At 39.3% G+C, this 17,220-nt stretch overlaps 1 protein-coding gene across 8 annotated transcripts in view; it reads right to left on the minus strand.

Annotated features, from left to right (window-relative positions):
• LOC124872883 (transcription factor 4-like) overlaps positions 1–17,220 on the minus strand; it is a 272,600-nt gene that overhangs the window by 14,003 nt on the left and 241,377 nt on the right. For all 8 annotated transcript variants that reach the window (XM_047373296.1, XM_047373299.1, XM_047373298.1 and 5 more), the window contains one exon: positions 1,963–2,101. In XM_047373296.1, the coding sequence (XP_047229252.1) occupies positions 1,963–2,101 (139 nt within the window). The remainder of the gene's footprint in view (positions 1–1,962; positions 2,102–17,220) is intronic.

The raw sequence follows: 17,220 nt of genomic DNA on the forward strand, positions 1-17,220 counted from the left end.
CAAATCTCGCCTCAGATTTTCCACTAGATTTAGGTCTGAACTTTGAGTAGGCCATTCTAACACATGAATCTGCTTTGATCTAAACCATCTATTGCATCTCTGGTTGTATGTTCAGGGTGGTTCTTCTGCTCCACCCTAGTCTCAGATCTTCTGCAGCATCTAACAAGTTTTCTTAAGGATTCACATGGATTTATCTCCATCCATCTTCCCATCAACTCTGACCAGCTTCTCTGATTATGCTGAATTAAAACATTCCCACAGCATGATGTTGCTACCACCATGTTTCACCATGGGATGGTGGGTTCAGGCACACTGTTTTAAATATAGGACAAAAACTGTCCCATTGAAAGGTTCCTTCACCTGAGCTGTGAATCTCTGCAGCTCCTCCAGAGGTACCAGGAGCCTCTTGGCTGCTTCTCTAATTAATTGTTGGCTGGCCCGTGGGTTTAGGTGGATTGAACAGAGCTCTGTGAGATGCTCGAAGCTTATGATTTTGTTTCAGAACCTTCTCCAGAACTTCCTCCCTGACCTGTCTGCTGTGTTAGTGGCACTGGATTTTATTTAAGGGGTATCAGAGTAAGGGGGCTGAATGCAAATCCAAATCACAATTTTCTGAGTTTTATTAGTAAAAAAGGAATCGTTTCTTTTGACTTCACAGTTATGCACATAAAACCCCAGTAAATACATAAAAGTTGTAACCTGACTTTCAGTCATAACTGCAGACGTTTCCACACAATCATCATAATAACTGTACTGACAAGAACCGAACCATAACTTGTGATCCTCTTCCTGAATATAAACAGGTCATAAACTGGAGAGAAGGTGAGACTCTGAATCTGTCTCCCTGCATCTGCTACCCAGGAAACTTTAACACTGCGAACTTCCAGCTGCGACACGTCCTCAGCTCTGTTTGAGAGAGTTATGAACGAAAGCAGAATAAACGAGCAGCTTCTGGTCCTGCTGCCAGAGTTTCTTCTCCTCTCACCTCATTACACACTTGGCTGTGGTCACCGCTGGATGAACTATGCTGCCAGCAGAGTCATTTTCAGCTTTCTAAAAAAGAAAAACCAGACTCTGGGCTAATTTGCTGCACACTGAGCTCATAGACACTCTTCCTCCTCCATATTCAGAAGCCAGATTTGTTCAGCCTCTTCATTAGGTTTTTAATGCTCAGGCAGCGAAGTGTTCCTCAAATTTATTCACAAAACTTTTTAGACTCATTTTCAGTTTTATTTGCACCTTCTTTTTTATTTGATATCTTATTAATTGGCACCTGCAACAGAAATGAAAGCAGAGCAGTTTAGTTCATTAGGAAGGCATGCAGTAAAAGTCGAGCTTTTACAGGTTTTTATGTATGCATCGACCTCAACCAGTGATGCAAAAATACAGACTATTCTGGCCCTTCAAAATAAAAGCCTTACTCATTCTGATTATTAGTTGGTTTAAAATAACTTAAATGTCTTGCATGGTGTTGAGCTGAAGGTCATTTTCCATTCTGGTGGACAATAAAGATTTATTCTATTCTATTGTATTTTATTCTATTGTGAAGGAACAGCGTTTACTGATGTGGGTTTAGTGTTGGGCCAGGGGCTGGTTCTGTGTAGGTATCATTGAATTTTGGACAGTATGCTCCAGGCGCACCTTTAACATTTCTCCAGGTATTTTTCGCCTTTTATATTTTCTATTGCATCATCCATGTTTAATTTTCTCCTCAGTTGTTTGGCCTGCTGAGATGTTTGTCATCGGTTCTCCTCATCATGTGTGGCCAGAAATGTTCCAGTGCATGATGGGATCCCAGAGGAATTCCTGACAGCAGCTGCTGCATCTTTTGTTTGTGGTTTTCTCTGCTGGTTCTCGTAAAAAGTGAAAACACGTGTTTGTCCATCGGTTCTTCTCTCCCCACTGAAACCCCACTCTGGTGACAGACAGCAGCCGTCGGGCTGGATGTGTGACAGATCTTACCGCGGTACGGGTCGGGCTGGCTGAGGTCCGGCGAGGTGGCCGACTGAACCGGCAGCTGAGGCACCGACACCTGACCCGCCATGGAGTGACCTCCACGCAAACTGCCCACGCTGCCGCCATCTTCTCTGTGAGAGCCAACCTGCAGAACAAAGGAGACCAAATAAATGTAAAGATCTGCTCAGGTTCTGTCTGTAGGGGGCGCTGTGGTAAAGTCTGTTTGAGCTGAGAAGACAGTGGGTAACGGAGAATAAAAAATACATTTTATAAATACAACAATATACTGAACAGGATCTATGCTTCATTAATCTGGAATAAACTGAACAACATTTGGACTGTATGTAAATATAAGCGGCCTTTAACTGGGTCGTTTTTATTGGACTGAATGGACCTTCAATTTAGTTGTATTTATTTGGAATAAATTGGAAGTAATAATTTTAATAATTATCTTAAATATGACTTAATTTGTGTAGAATCACTTGGATTACAAAGGAATTGAACTGGATGTGAATCTGTCTTAAACTGGATTCATAACTGTCCAAAACTGGACTTAATTAGGATGAATCAGTTTGATTAGATTGGATTTATTTGGATGTCATCGAGATGAACTGGATTGAGACGATTTTAAAACTGATTCAAACTGAATTTAAAATCAAAATGATCTGACCTTTAAACTGAGTCAGGCTATAATCTTTGTAATTTGCTGGATTAAACTGAACCATAATGGGGTTTGAAATTAACTGAAGTTAGCTGGACTGAACCAGAATAAACCTAAAATGTCTGTTTTAAACACTGATTTGGAATAAATCGGATTAAACTGACCCAGTTGGATCGATTTTGACAGAACCTAACTGTAGAAAGGACTACATGTTATTCACCAGGGGTTTTATGGAGCTCTGCTCAAGGTGAAACGGGATCAAACTGGAGTGAGTTGGTCTTAAGTAATTTAGAATAAACAGGATTTAATTGGAAATAAACTGCAGGGAAGTGGACTGTATTGATTTAAAGTAAAATTATGTGTTTTTAACTTTTAATCCTACATTGGACTGAATGTAACTGGAAAGAACTGAATTATGTTTGAAATAATTTATATTGTAACCGTATGACGGGGAAATGATCGGGATTAAACTGGCTTGACTGGAATTAATGAAATTATTTTCAATTCATTAAACATAATTAAAAGGCCAGTTTAAAGTAATTTAAACAGGCCGTTAATGAGATTTTATGTGTTATCAGATGTATTTTTTTGGAGTTGATAATATTCCGATTTAACTTAATTGCATAAAATTGTCTGGTCTGTCTTTGTTCGGAATAATCTGGATTCATTTGAGATTCGTTTACACTGGAGAGACTAATGATCTGGATTAAACTGAGCTGTATATATATGAGCTGCATTTGATGTAATTGTATTATTAATAATGTATTTATGTTGAATCAATTGGATTAATTGGTTTTATTTAGATTGTTAGATTAAAAATGTATTTACCTGGATGTACTTGAACTGAGCTGGTCTTTTTAATTTTAAATTGTATCAACTGGATTAAATTATATTGGGACAATCCTACATAAATGAGGTGAGTTTGCATAAATTATTTATTAATAATATACAAATAAATTTGTATGTTATTAGTTGCATTAGTTTGCAATTAATTGGATGATATTTGGATTGAATAAACCTGTATTCTTTTGTATAAAACTAAATTGGCCTAAATACATAAGCATGTTGAGATCAACCTGGAGGCACAGGAACCATCGGTGTTCGTTTTGATGTTTTTCTGAGTAAATCATTCATCTTTATGTTATCTTTGTGTTTATTCTGACAAACAGGGCATTATGAAATGATTTTAAATTAAACAAAGCTCAATGTAAGGACGTTAATTCTTATTATATTTCTTTCACTAATTGTTAGATGTTTTTACAGCTGTGGTTGTTTTTGTTATGAATTATTCTTCTTTAAACTGTATTTTATTCCATCATTCTGGGTAAAGTATTATTTTAATTTCAGCCCCTAAAATTATGATACTTTTTCTGTTTTTAATTCTTTATTTTGAGTTTCTTCTCCCCGTCGTCAGTGCAGATGTTGCAGTTCTGTCTTTGCCCAGCAGAGGGCATCCTCTTTCCTTCTAATAAAAGAAGTTTTTGTTCAGTTTCTGCCTCCAACAACCACCTCTACTCTTCATCCTCTTCCATCTTTTAGCATTTATCATCTCTGATGTCCCTCAGCGTGTTGGTTTTAGTCAAGACTCAAATTCAGATGTCAGACATTTTGTTTTGTTCTGGAGGTCCGATGTATGTTTTTGCTTTTCACATGTTCTCAGAGTGTGTGTGGGGGTGTGTGTGTAGGGGGGTGTAGTTTGCTGAATCCTATCCATCTGTCTACCACACACACACACCACAGCACAACTGACAATTATCTTAATGCCCATATGTTTAATTGTGGGATTTCTAATTCCCAAAGCTCCGAGCAGCTTCCAGCAGGGACTGGCTGTTTTTGGCACAGGATGGGCTCCGTCTCTCTCTGTGTACATGTGATTGGGATGCCAACATCTCCCGGCGTCCTGCGGTTCAGAATGGTCCCTCACTCAACCTCGTTTCCCTGAGCTTTATTTTAATTTGGACGTATCAGCGGGACGGCTGACAGATCTGAACCGTGATAGATTTGGATGCAGCAGAAAGCTTCACCGTGAATTTGGTGGAGGTTCTGGAGCTGTCTGGCACCGTCAGAAATGATAACATCAATGTTTTATTTCACTTTATTGGACCCCTTACAGATATCAGACAAAGAAAACCTGATAAATGCATAAAGCATTTTCCCCTGATCATTTCATTTACTGAGGGAAACAACCTGGTCTTATATGAAGCCTCCTCCACCTGATAACTCCACCTTGGTAGTAAAAACTGTTTTAATTCAGCCATATCAAAGGGTTTTCCAGCATGAACAGCCCATTCCAGGTCATACCACAGTGTCTCAATCTGATTTAAATCCAGACTTTGACTAGGCCACCCCAAAACCCTTGTTTCTGTTTTAAGTCATTCAGAGATGGACCTGCTGGTGTGCTTTGAATTATTGTCCTGCTTCACAACCTGAGCGAGCTTCCGCCATAGGTCACAAACTGATGGTTGGACGTTCTCCTTCAGGACTGCTAGAGAGCAGAATTCATGGTTCTATCAACTATAGCAAGTCATCCAGATCCTGAAGCAGCAAAGCAGTCCCAGACCATCATACTACCTCCACCTGATGTATCACCTTCCATAAAAGGTCCACTTCTGTCTCTTCAGTCCACAGAATGTTTCCCCCAACAGTCTTCTGGATCATCAAGATGTTTTTGGAAAATATCAGACAGGCCTTTGTGTTCTTCTGGGTCAGCAGTGGTTCTGGCCCCTGAACTCTCCCATGGAGGCCATTTTTGTCCAGTGTTTCTTTGTTATTGTTGAATCCTGACCTCTGACCTTAACTGAGGCAGTGGGGCCTGCAGAGCTTTAGATGTTGTTCTGGTTCTTCTGGGACCTCCTGGATGGGTTGTTGATGGGTTCTGGGAGACATTTTGTTCTTGGATTTCTTTAGATTGCTTTTCATAGATCATTCAGCCTACTTCATGCTGCCAGACAGGTTCTATGTAAGCGATTTATTGATTCTCCAGATCATGCAGTAATCAGACCTGGTTGACCACAGAACATTTAGGATTTAAAAAAGGAGGTTTTCACCAGGTTGGGTTTTGAAACTTTAGTTAAATTAGTTTGATGACCTAAAATATCTTGGTGTGAAAAATAGATCTGTAAGGGTGCAAATACTTTTTCACATTTTGTTTTTCTTTTTTTTTATTAATAAAACTGGATTTTACATAATTGGATTTATTTACATTCACTTCAAAGTGATCTTTGTCTAAATACATATTTTAAAAGTAAACATAAATAAATGTGACTGCATTGGGGTAAATAGTATTTAGCTTAAATTTGGAGGCATTTAAATGAATTGGACTGAACCGGACCACGCAGTTCAGCTTCATCTGGACCAGTTATTTTCTCTCTCAGGCGGTTTGGGACGTTTGTCTTGAATTAGTGTGAAATAAAGTAACAGAAAATTAAACTGAATTGAATCTGACTGAACCTAAATGAATTGGATTAAACAGAAAAGTTCGGTTTAATTTGGGCTTGTTGATCTCTGCTGTAAATCATCCTGAGGTGATTGCTGTTGCAAACTGGTTTTAAACTAAAAAGAAACATATTGTCTTGATTTAGCTGGAACTGATTTCAACTGTATTGAATCGATGTGGATTAAATCAAACCTTTTTCCTTTGTTCTGGATCCTGAAATAAAGTTTAATGTGAAATTGTATCATTAAATCTGAAGTTGGTGCAAGATTAATAAACAGAAACGCCTCCAATTCTGTTGGAAATCTTTAAAGCTAACTGAATTTATTTGATCTGAATTAGATTAAAATTCTATTTGTTTTAATATAACCAAATTATTGTTCTATATAAATCCATTCAACCCAGTTCAGTGAATCCAGATGAACTCAGTCCTGCTTTGAAGCCTGTTTGAAGCAGCAGATATGCTGCAGAATCCACCTTCAGTTTGCTGTAGAGTAAATAAACTGATCTTGGGAATCAAATCCCTGTCTGCCGGTTAATCCAGCTGGCTGACAGCGAGCTCCTGCCCACCACATGCCAAACTCCCCTCTCGCTTCATGCAAATATCACAAAATGTCGCCGGGCACGCTCCTTCCTGCGCACTTTAAACCGAGCGACCTCCGTCTTTTCCACTCGTCCGCACTTCTGGTTGCTCCTTTGTTTATTATTTGCTGCTCAGTCTCCGTCTTTTCTTTCCATCTTCTGCCTTTCATTGCCGCCTGGATTTCCAAATGCAAAATGGCAGCAGGGAGGCAGGGTGGTGTACATTTTTAATGGAGGGTTTTTATATTTAACAAGCCGTCCTTCATTTAGTTCAACGAGGAGAAGATGAGGACCCAGATGGAGGAGAAAAATATAAATAAATTACAAATAAACTGATGCTGGTTTAGTTAGAGAGAGCCACACCTTCCATCAAGTTTACAGCATCTGACAGGAAGACAGATCAGCCTGATCAAGCTGCCTTTGGACAGTTTTAGACTCAAACTGCTGTGGAAATCAGTGGAAGAGTTAAGATTATTAGAAGGTGAACCTGGTTGTATTTGTTCGGTTCTGCTCAGATTACTGTTAAACAAGTTATTAAAAACACTCAAACCTTCCGATAAAAAACAAGTCCAACCCAGAAGACATTTCTACGTGGTGAAGGAGGCAAAGTATGAAGCAAATTTAGTTTTTCCATCAGTGGAAGAAAAACCTTAATGCCCTTAAATGCACCAACAACATAAGGAGCATTTAAAAAGACCCATGGTGGTGCATTCAATGACCGTGAAAAATCTGAAAACTAATTGTTTTCTGTTGTTCTGAAATCCAGAAGTTCATGGCTGCTCTTTAGGGCCAACACATTGAAAAAATCCGAGGGTCTTTGAACGCATCACCAAAGTTGGTTTTTCACTAGAATTGATAGACATTGATATTCTAGAACTCTACAGTGATCATTTACCCCGTTATTATTAATTATGAAACAATTATGCTGATTTACCAGCTTTATATAAACAGCAAAGAGACTTTATTTCAAAGGAGATTAATTCTCCACACAAAATATCATTATTACTTTATTTAACCAAGAAAGAACCCATCCAGATTTAAAATCTCATTTATGAGAGTGACCTGCACAACAACAGATCTAAAAAACTTCACAGATTATGAAACTTCAGCTCTTAGTCTTCTCCTACAGGACTTCTCCAGCTTGGAGCATACAGAGAAAGAACTTTGACTATTCCTCTTTGAACAATCTCTCTACACCTGAATCTGCCTTTACATGAAATTAAAAAATATTCTGAATAAATTAGCATAAATGGTTTGTTTGGGCATTTATCATGGCCTCATTATGCACTTGTTTAATTGGCTAAAAATCAAAGTTTGGATTTTTCAACCAGTGATAGACGGGTCAGAACTCTACCAATGGTTCAGAATAACTGCCCTAGATGAGCCAGAGTCCTGGGTCTTGAGCCCAGCCCACAGCCTTCCTGCAGGATTTGGGTCTGAGGACTGAGATGATGGAAGGATGGGGACTTTGTGTCTACAGAACCATTTCTGTGTTGATTGGGCCACACGTTTTGGATCATTATCTAGCTGAAAGACCCAAAGGTGACCCATATTTGGCTTTCTGGTAGAGGTCACTTGATATTTTTTTAAGTCCCATTGTTTAAAAGAGGTAATGATGCCATGTCTGACAAGGTTCCCAGAACCTTGGGAATATCATCAGGCCCACAGCATCACAGAACCTCCACTGTGGGCATAATGTGCTACTTACATATTTTCATCTTTCGTTTCAGAGCAGACCCACCTTCAATCTTTGCTGCTGAAAAGAATCTGAGCAGAGCTCACCGGTCTAGTTAAAGTCCCAGTGGAGTTTAACAAACTGTTTATGTTTGTGATGGTATCGTTCCCCATCAGCTGGTCAGGAACAACCATTTCCTGACTTTACTGGACCGGTTTTCTTGTCTTTCCCATTTTAAAGACTTAGAAGCTCCTGGACACTCGCTGTAATTATAGCATAAAGCTAAACTCAAGTGGAGTCAATAATTGTTATGGGTGAATAAATAAAACACACGTGACTTTATATTTTCTAATTATATTTATCAATACATTTCATCTTTTTATACATCTTTCTTTGTGGCACTATGGGCCTTAGGTTTTGCAAGCTGACCAACAGGAAATGGGGTGAAGGGAGAGAGGGGAAGACATGCAGCAACTGGCCGGGACTTGAACCCGCGACGGCTGCGTTGAGGACTGCAGCCTCCATACATGGGTCGGGTCAGGTTGACCCCCACGCCATGGGTCAACCTTTTTATGCATATTTTAATTTTGAACCTCCATGTTTGTGAAGTGATTTCTCTGTTAAAGGTGCAGTAGAAATGAAATTAACATAGTTACCGCTGATTCTGTTGAACATTTAGTCAAAAAATGGGATTATTTCCTTACTAAATAAATGTCTCAAACTGAATGTTGGATTTTTCTAAATTTTTTCAGTGTGCAATTTTGCAGATGAGATAAAGTTTACCTGCAAGGCCGATAAAAGATACATTTAGATGCAGAATCAAGATGTTGAAAACTTTTAAATATTATCACTGCTGCTTATTGTTTCTTTTCTTCTCCTTCATCTTATTTCTCTTTTGTGCCGAGGAGAAATTCCAATAAAGCCAGTTGGGATAATAAAGATTCTGAGAAGGAGACGGGAACAGAGGAGGAGGTGCTGAGTAGCTGTCAGGTGTAATACTGCTGATCGGTGGGATGTACGTTCTTTTAGCACGTGTCTATGTGAGCTTTGGAGAGAGAAATGATAACAGAGGAAGATGGAGAGGAAAAAGAAGAGGAATTTCTGGGTCGAGAGATGACACACACACTTCCACAGACAGATTCATCACACAGCTATAAACAGTAACGGACAAGTCTGCTCCTGAAACTGCAGCAACGCCACTGAGAGGAGAAATGTTTCACAAACTCTGTAAATTGTAATATTTCATCTCATATTAGCCGGATATCTGCAATTTCCAATTGTCGTTTCCAATTATCTTAGACTAAAAGAAAAGCACAGCACATTGGTGCAAAAAGAAACACAGAGCAGGATGAGAGGAGGTAATGAAAGTGGAAGTATAATTTGAGATAAACAAGGTCTGTATACATTTACCACTCACTGACAGGAATATTCTGCAGAACGAACCTTTTCTGCTACGTTTGCAGCTCTCCTCAACAGGAAAACTGTGTTTTGAGGAGAAAAACTCTCCACAGTGATACAGTAGAAAGGACATCACTGTTGCTTTCTGCATTGGTCATTCAGCGGAAACTACAACAACAGTGCCGTTTTCTCTCGATTTCCCCCGACGGAGATTTCATCTTATCTCAGGGATGTTGTGAAACAATGTTCAGCCATCATCAAGCAGTCTTTATGTGTTTGGTTAGGTTGCAGAAGGCCTTACGTGTCCATCGTGGTGTCCTAAGGGTGAGGACTTTGGGAGGGAAAATCTAACTAACTAACTCAGTATTTCAGAAAAAGATCATTATACCTAAAAGTCAAACATTTTGGTGGCAGTGTGATGATCCGGGACGGTTTACTGCCACAGGACCTGGACGACTGTAAATGATGGAACCATGCAGGAGAAGGTCCAACCATCACTTTGTGACCTTTTACTGAAGCACACAAAGGTTCTGCAGAAGGACAATGGTCCAAAGCACACCAGCAAGCCAACCTCTGAGTGCCACAAAAATAACTGACTGAGAGTTTTAGTGTGGCCTAGTCAAAGTCTGGAGTTAAATCTGATTGAGATGTTTTTGCATGACTTTAAACTGGCCGTTTATGCTGGAAAACCCTCCAGTGTGACTGAATTAAAACAGCTGCTGCTGCTATAAAGTGGCACAACCAATTATTAGGTTAAGGGGACACTTCACACATGGGCCAGGTTGGTTTGGAAGTTTTTTTTCTTAGATAAATAAAACCATCACTTGAAAACGCCTTTTTGTATCTATTCAAGTTATGTTTGTCTGATGTTATAATTATTTTGATCTGAAACATTTAAATGTCACAAAAAAGCAAAAAACTGAAGAAATCTTACAAATGTCACTTAAAGTGCAAGAAATCCTGTCAGGTTTTCATGCGTTCTTTTAGTAAAGAAACAAATTCAAGATTTAAAATGTAAACAAACCGGACTGCAGTCTGCACATTCCCAAACACGGCCATAAGGCGCACAGTCTCTCCTCTGTGCGAACTGAAAACTTTGACAGAAAGCACCTGTTATAACACACACAGCACACTGTTGAGGCTTCCACAGGAGGAAAAAAGCTGCAACTTTTTCCAGAGGCGTGACATGCATGCATGCATTCCTCTAATGAGCCAAAAATGAACAGGGAGAGACGCGTGGCAGACTCTGTTACATGCCATTAAAAATGAGAAATGAATCACATTTTAAAAATACATATGAGTCAGTTTGTTTTTATTTGTGATTCAAGTTTAAATTGCTGGTCAGATACTTCATAAAGCAGAAAAACGAGCTACATTCTACTTAAAGTTATTTTAAAACAAACTCAATGTTTAATTTAATTTATTCATGTTTCATGATGTGCTCAGTCCTGTAGTCCTGCAGAGGCCTGACAACGAGCTGTTCATTGGATTCAGGAGTGGATACGTCTAAAAGCTGCAGGATAGAAGTTCTCGAAGACCTGGCCTTCTGTGTTCTACAAGGACCAGGTAGCCCTTAAAAGCAACCTGGGACTCCGTTCTCCTGCAGCAACGCCCCTAAAACACATCTTTGCTTCAGATATATTTGGGTAAAAATCATTTTGTCACATGGGGGCAACATAATTTCAACAGTAGGGAAATTTCATTCCCAGATAGTTAGTTCATCCTTAAATGTAAAAAGAAAAGACAGTGACATGTATCCAAAGTGACACAATGGGTCCCGTCTTAGCTGTACACTGTGAATTCCACACATTTAATCCCAATACACATGCACTATTCAAACCACCAGTGCACACAAATTATTCAAAGAGATGACAAAACGTAAGGTACATTAAAATCCCATTTATGTCCTCACGTTTAGACCTGTGTAACATGTCTTCCATTATGCCAACATACACGGCAGCAAGGAAATAAGCAGCTTTAGGAAGTCTGAAGAACTATTGATCAATAAAAGATTACAAGAAATTGCAAGGAAAATATAAAGAAAAAAGGTTTTTTTTGGGCATAAACTAACATTTATAGCTTACACAGCTATACAAACCTTAGCTACATTTAACAATTAATCTTTATTTGATCTAAATCTTGTAATATATAAATTTTTTGCAAATCTCAAAATATTTTTACATTTTAAAAATTTATTTATTAGACATTTATTTTGTTCATTACTTAATTTCAAATGTTTCTTATAAAGTTATATATATATTCACTTTCTGTATTTGCACACAAATATCTGATGAGACTTATTTATGAGACAGAAAACAAATGCATAATGTTGAATTAAGCAATTACGAAGGTTGGTTAGGATTATTTATCTAATTACCTTTATAAACAAGAGGCTGCACACTGATGTGCAATGATCATAACCTTTTTTTTCCTCATAAATATTCATAATGCATCGCACACTTCTAACACAGACTAAAGGTGAACTGAATTAAAATGACAATATTACCATATTTTAGCACACTTTATTAGCAGACATTGTACTTTGAATAGGACACAAACATGCTTTTAAATTAATAGGAACCAAACAAATTTTGGTTAAAATCTAATTAAAATATGTAAAAACATAAAAGGAAAACCTTCCTCGCAGACTGCTGTTTAACAAATTTATCCTTTTATTATGTGATGTTCAGATAAGACTCATACTGTCTTGTATGTTGTGCCTGACAATACTCTCCTAACACAGGGAACAAAAAGAGAGATCATATTTATCCTATTTTAGCTTCCCTTCATTGGCTCCCTGTTAAATCCAGAATAGAATTAAAAATTCTCCTCCTCACATATAAAGCCCTTAATGATCTAGCTCCATCATACATCAGAGATCTGATTGGTCCATATGTTCCTAACAGAGCACTTCGTTCTCAGACTGCAGGTTTACTGGTGGTTCCTAGAGTCTCTAGAAGTAGAATGGGAGGCAGATCCTTTAGTTATCAGGCTCCTCTCCTGTGGAACCAGCTCCCAGTTTTAGTCCGTGAGGCAGACACCCTGTCTACTTTTAAGGCTAGGCTTAAAACTTTCCTTTTTGATAAAGCTTATAGTTAGAGTGGCTTAGTTTATCCTGAGCTATCTCTGTAGTTATGCTGCTATAGGCTTAGGCTGCTGGATGACATAATGACCACTTTCACCCTCTTCGCTACATTCTCACACTACTCTCCAATTTTGCATTATTTGTTGTTATTTCAGTTTTTAACTTTATGTTCTCTCTTTTCTCTTCCTAGAAGCTACACCTGGCCTGACTCTGTGTCTACCTGTGACACCTTTCTGGAGAGAAGCATCATCCAAGCTTCTGCTGGCAACAACTTAATGCTCACCTTCTACCGATGATCCACATAGCCCTGTCTTTCAGTGTTTAACCCTTTCTCTCTCCTAGACATGGCTACTGACTGAGCTTCTACTGTGACTAACTCTATGTTCTCTCTTTCAGACTCTAACCTTGAAAACTGGCTCAGAGTTTATCTGTTATTTCTTTCTAGGTGAAACGACTAAAGGAGCTACATCCATTAACATTTACTTTTCCTTCCCATAGAAAGTACTCCTGGATCAGTGCTTCTTTGTTCTTTTTGTGTCTCTGCTCTGTTCTCTCTAACCTCCAGTCGGTCGTGGCAGATGGCCGCTCACACTGAGCCTGGTTCTGGTTCTGGTTCTGCTGGAGGTTTCTTCCTGTTAAAAGGGAGTTTTTCCTCTCCACTGTCGCTACATGCATGCTCAGTATGAGGGATTGCTGCAAAGTCAACACCAGTGACTGTCCACTGTCTCTACATGCTCATCCAGGAGGAGTGAATGCTGCAAGTCACTGACTGGATGCAATCTGCTGGGTTTCCTTAGATAGAAAAACTTTATAACCAATTTGAATAAATAACTTGAATCTGACTGAACTGTTCGATGGTTACGATTAATTGGAATATATGAACCTGACTGTTGTGAAGAACCTTGAGACGACATGTGTTGTAAATTGGCGCTATATAAATAAAACTGAATTGAATTGAAATCGAACATTAATCCGCTGAAATCAAAGCTCCCACTCCTCTGAAAGCTTTCCATAAGATTTTACGCAGCAGGGATTAGTTAAAACAAATGTCTATGATATCTCTGCATACTGTTCACTGGAACAACTACTAACACAGAAGTAAATGCAACTTTCATCAGCTTATAGGAACGCATTTACTCAAAGCACAGGATTACAAAGCGTTAGGGGTTTTACAGCAAAGTGATCAGATTATGAGTCATCTCACTTACTGTAACACTGCTTAATGGAAAGAGAGAGCAGTGGGGGGGTTTATTCGCCTAACCTTTCTAATCTTTTTCAGAGTCACCCTTTAAACTCATCTGCTATGCAGTAAAACAAACACCATGACTTTATAACGACAGTGAGGAACACAACTTTCCAGACAGCCATTTTGACTTAGTTAAAAGAAGCCGCAGTCCCCACAATGAACAAAAAAATGGGCTCAGTCTCCAACAGCACGCGACATCCTGGATTGTAAAAGACACAAGTCTTTTTTTTATGTATGACATAGAGCTTTAGAGTTTTGTTTTTGAAGATTCTTTGAATAATTAAAAGCACTGGAAAAAATCCGCCATGCAGCTTTAGTAAAAGTCACTCCTATGGCTTTTTTGTGCAGTTTTTAGCCTAGTTTGAATTGTAACCTTCCTACAACCATCAATAAAAACTGTGGGTCTTTTAATTTGATCTGATGATGTTTTTTGTTAGTCTAGACAGCACAATTTAAACTCAAACTTTTAACAATTGGTTTGTTGCAAAAAGCAACCGTTTTGGATCTGTTACTTCTTCCCCCATCATGACAAGTGTTTCAACATAGCTACGCTGCTTTAAAGCTAACTAAGCACGCTATTTTTATGAACCGCAAATAATACTCCCAGAACTGCTCTTTTTTAATGATGAAACATTTGTTCAGATTAGGTAGCACTCTGTAAAAATCAATTAGTAAAAATAACTTTGCTACAAACAGGCAACACATACTCAGAATATTTTTCTCCTCTCTTCTTTTCTTCTCTCCAGTTACTTTTTGAGATATTTTCCTTTTCCAGTTCTGACCTTTTTTTTTCATTTTTGTTAGAATGCTTTAAAGTTAGGCTAGTTAGGCATTTATGAAATGTTCGTTTAGCATAGTTAGTATGATATCTATGGAAGCAAATCGTTACCGTATTTCAAATGAAAAAGTATTTCCAGAAATGCTTTTTCATTTTAAGAATGTGGCTGCATTGTTTGACTCATAAATGAAATTAGTAATCAATCATCCTATTTGCATTTTCTTCTTCATGACTTCACATTTTATTCCATAATCAAAAAGAAAACAAAGCAGACATTGCTTTTTCGTTTTCGTGGTCTGCCCGCAAAGTACTGCCCAGAACTCGAAAACGAAAAAGCATTCCGAGCGGCGGGCGCAGAAGAGTGACGTCAGCAGCCGCTCTTTCTCAGCTCCCTGCTGACCGAGCTACCCATTTTGTTTGGTAGGGGGCGCTGTGCACGTCTGCATTACATTACGTTGCAAACGTGCCGAGAAATTGATTGAATTACCAGGGCTGCTCTGGGTTTTTCAGATCATTATCTAATCCACCTCATCCCAACCTACAGACAGAGACTAAGAGCTTCCAAACCCAAGGTTCACACTGTTAAGAAGTGGACTGAGGAATCAAAGCAGACGCTACAGGCCTGCTTTGAATGCACAGACTGGACTGTTTTTGAAACTTCAGCCACTGACTTAAACCAACTAACTGATGTGGTGACATCATACATCAGTTTCTGTGAGGACATGTGTGTGCAGACCAAGACCTTCTGCACCTTTGGGAACAACAAGCCATGGTTTACTCCACACCTCAAGAATCTGCGCGGGGAAAAGTAAGAAGCTCACCCAGCTCAACGTAACAGCCTCCACCTGTCAGTGGATCAACAGCTTCCTGACGGACCGACAGCAGCAGGTGAGACTGGGGAGCATCTTCTCCCGATCCAGATCAATAAGTACTGGTGCCCCCCAGGGATGTGTTCTATCCCCACTCCTCTTCTCTCTGTACACAAATGACTGCACCTCATCGGACTCGTCCGTGAAACTCTTTAAGTTTGCAGATGACACCACTGTCATTGGACTGATCCAGGACGGTGATGAGTCTGCATACAGACAGCAGGTTGATCGGCTGGTACACTGGTGCAGTCAGAAATACCTTGAACTCAACCCACTCAAGACTGTGGAAATGGTGGTGGACTTTCGGAGAACACCACCCCCATACACCCCCCCTCACCATCCTCAACAACACTGTATCAGCCGTGGACCACTTCAGGTTCTTAGGAACCACCATCTCTGAGGACCTGAGATGGTCTTCACACATAAAAACTGTTCGAAAGAAGGTCCAGCAGAGACTGTACTTCCTGAGGCAACTCAAGAAGTTCAACCTTCCACAGGAGCTGCTGGTCATCTTCTACACTGCCATCATTCAGTCTGTCCTGTCTTCATCCATCTCAGTGTGGTTTGGATCATCCACCAAACAGGACAGGTCCAGACTGCAACAAATAATCAGGACTGCAGAGAGAATAATCAGAGCTGACCTTCCCTCCATCCAGGACTTATACAGGTCAAGGGCCAAGAAAAGAGCTGCTAAAATTTCTGCAGACCCCACACACCCTGCACATAAACTGTTTAGAGTTTTACCTTCAGGCCGCCGCTACAGAGCACTGTTCACTAAAACCAGCCGCCACAGAGACAGTTTCTTCCCCCAGGCTGTTTCTCTGATGAACATTTAATAGAGAACAAAACAACAGCATACAGATGTTGCAAATGCACCTTTTTATTTATATATGTGAATATTGTAAATTTGTATATTCTGTAATGCAAAAACTGAACAAAAGAGCAAAGTGTACCGGAGGCAAATTCCTTGTTTGTATGTACAAATTTGGCAATAAAGCTGATTCTGATTCTGAATTGCAGCAGGGCCGAGCTCAATTTGTGGCAGTGGCAGACAGAACTGGCAGTTCCAATGACCACAGCCTGCCGCAGGGTGGCAGGGGATTCTGCCAGGATGCCAGAAGGTGCCAGACCGGCCGTAAAAGTTTGTTAATGCGGTTGCCGCTGTTTTTGTGGAAGCTGATGCTGATTATCGGCAAACGGGATGTCATTGTTGTTATAACCTGTTACCTTTAAATAATGATGTCATTATTGATTATTATTTAATAAACAGCTTTAGACCCATAACATAAGGTGATTGTATTTACTTCACATGGAAAATAAATAGCACTATGTGTATGTGTGACGTGTTGAAAGGATGACAAAGATTTATTGCACAAACAGCCGGTTTATTATAGAGCATGAGCGGCTATTCTGAATCGTCACTCACAGAAAAATATAAATAAATGCTTAAAAACACGCTGGATGTCCCAGACCATGAGGATGCCACAGCCTGCTACCGAAACTGCCAGTTCTTCCTGCCACTGCCACAAATTGAGCT

This window comes from Girardinichthys multiradiatus, chromosome 8, assembly GCF_021462225.1.
Source record: "Girardinichthys multiradiatus isolate DD_20200921_A chromosome 8, DD_fGirMul_XY1, whole genome shotgun sequence".
NCBI classification, from domain to species: Eukaryota; Metazoa; Chordata; class Actinopteri; order Cyprinodontiformes; family Goodeidae; genus Girardinichthys; species Girardinichthys multiradiatus.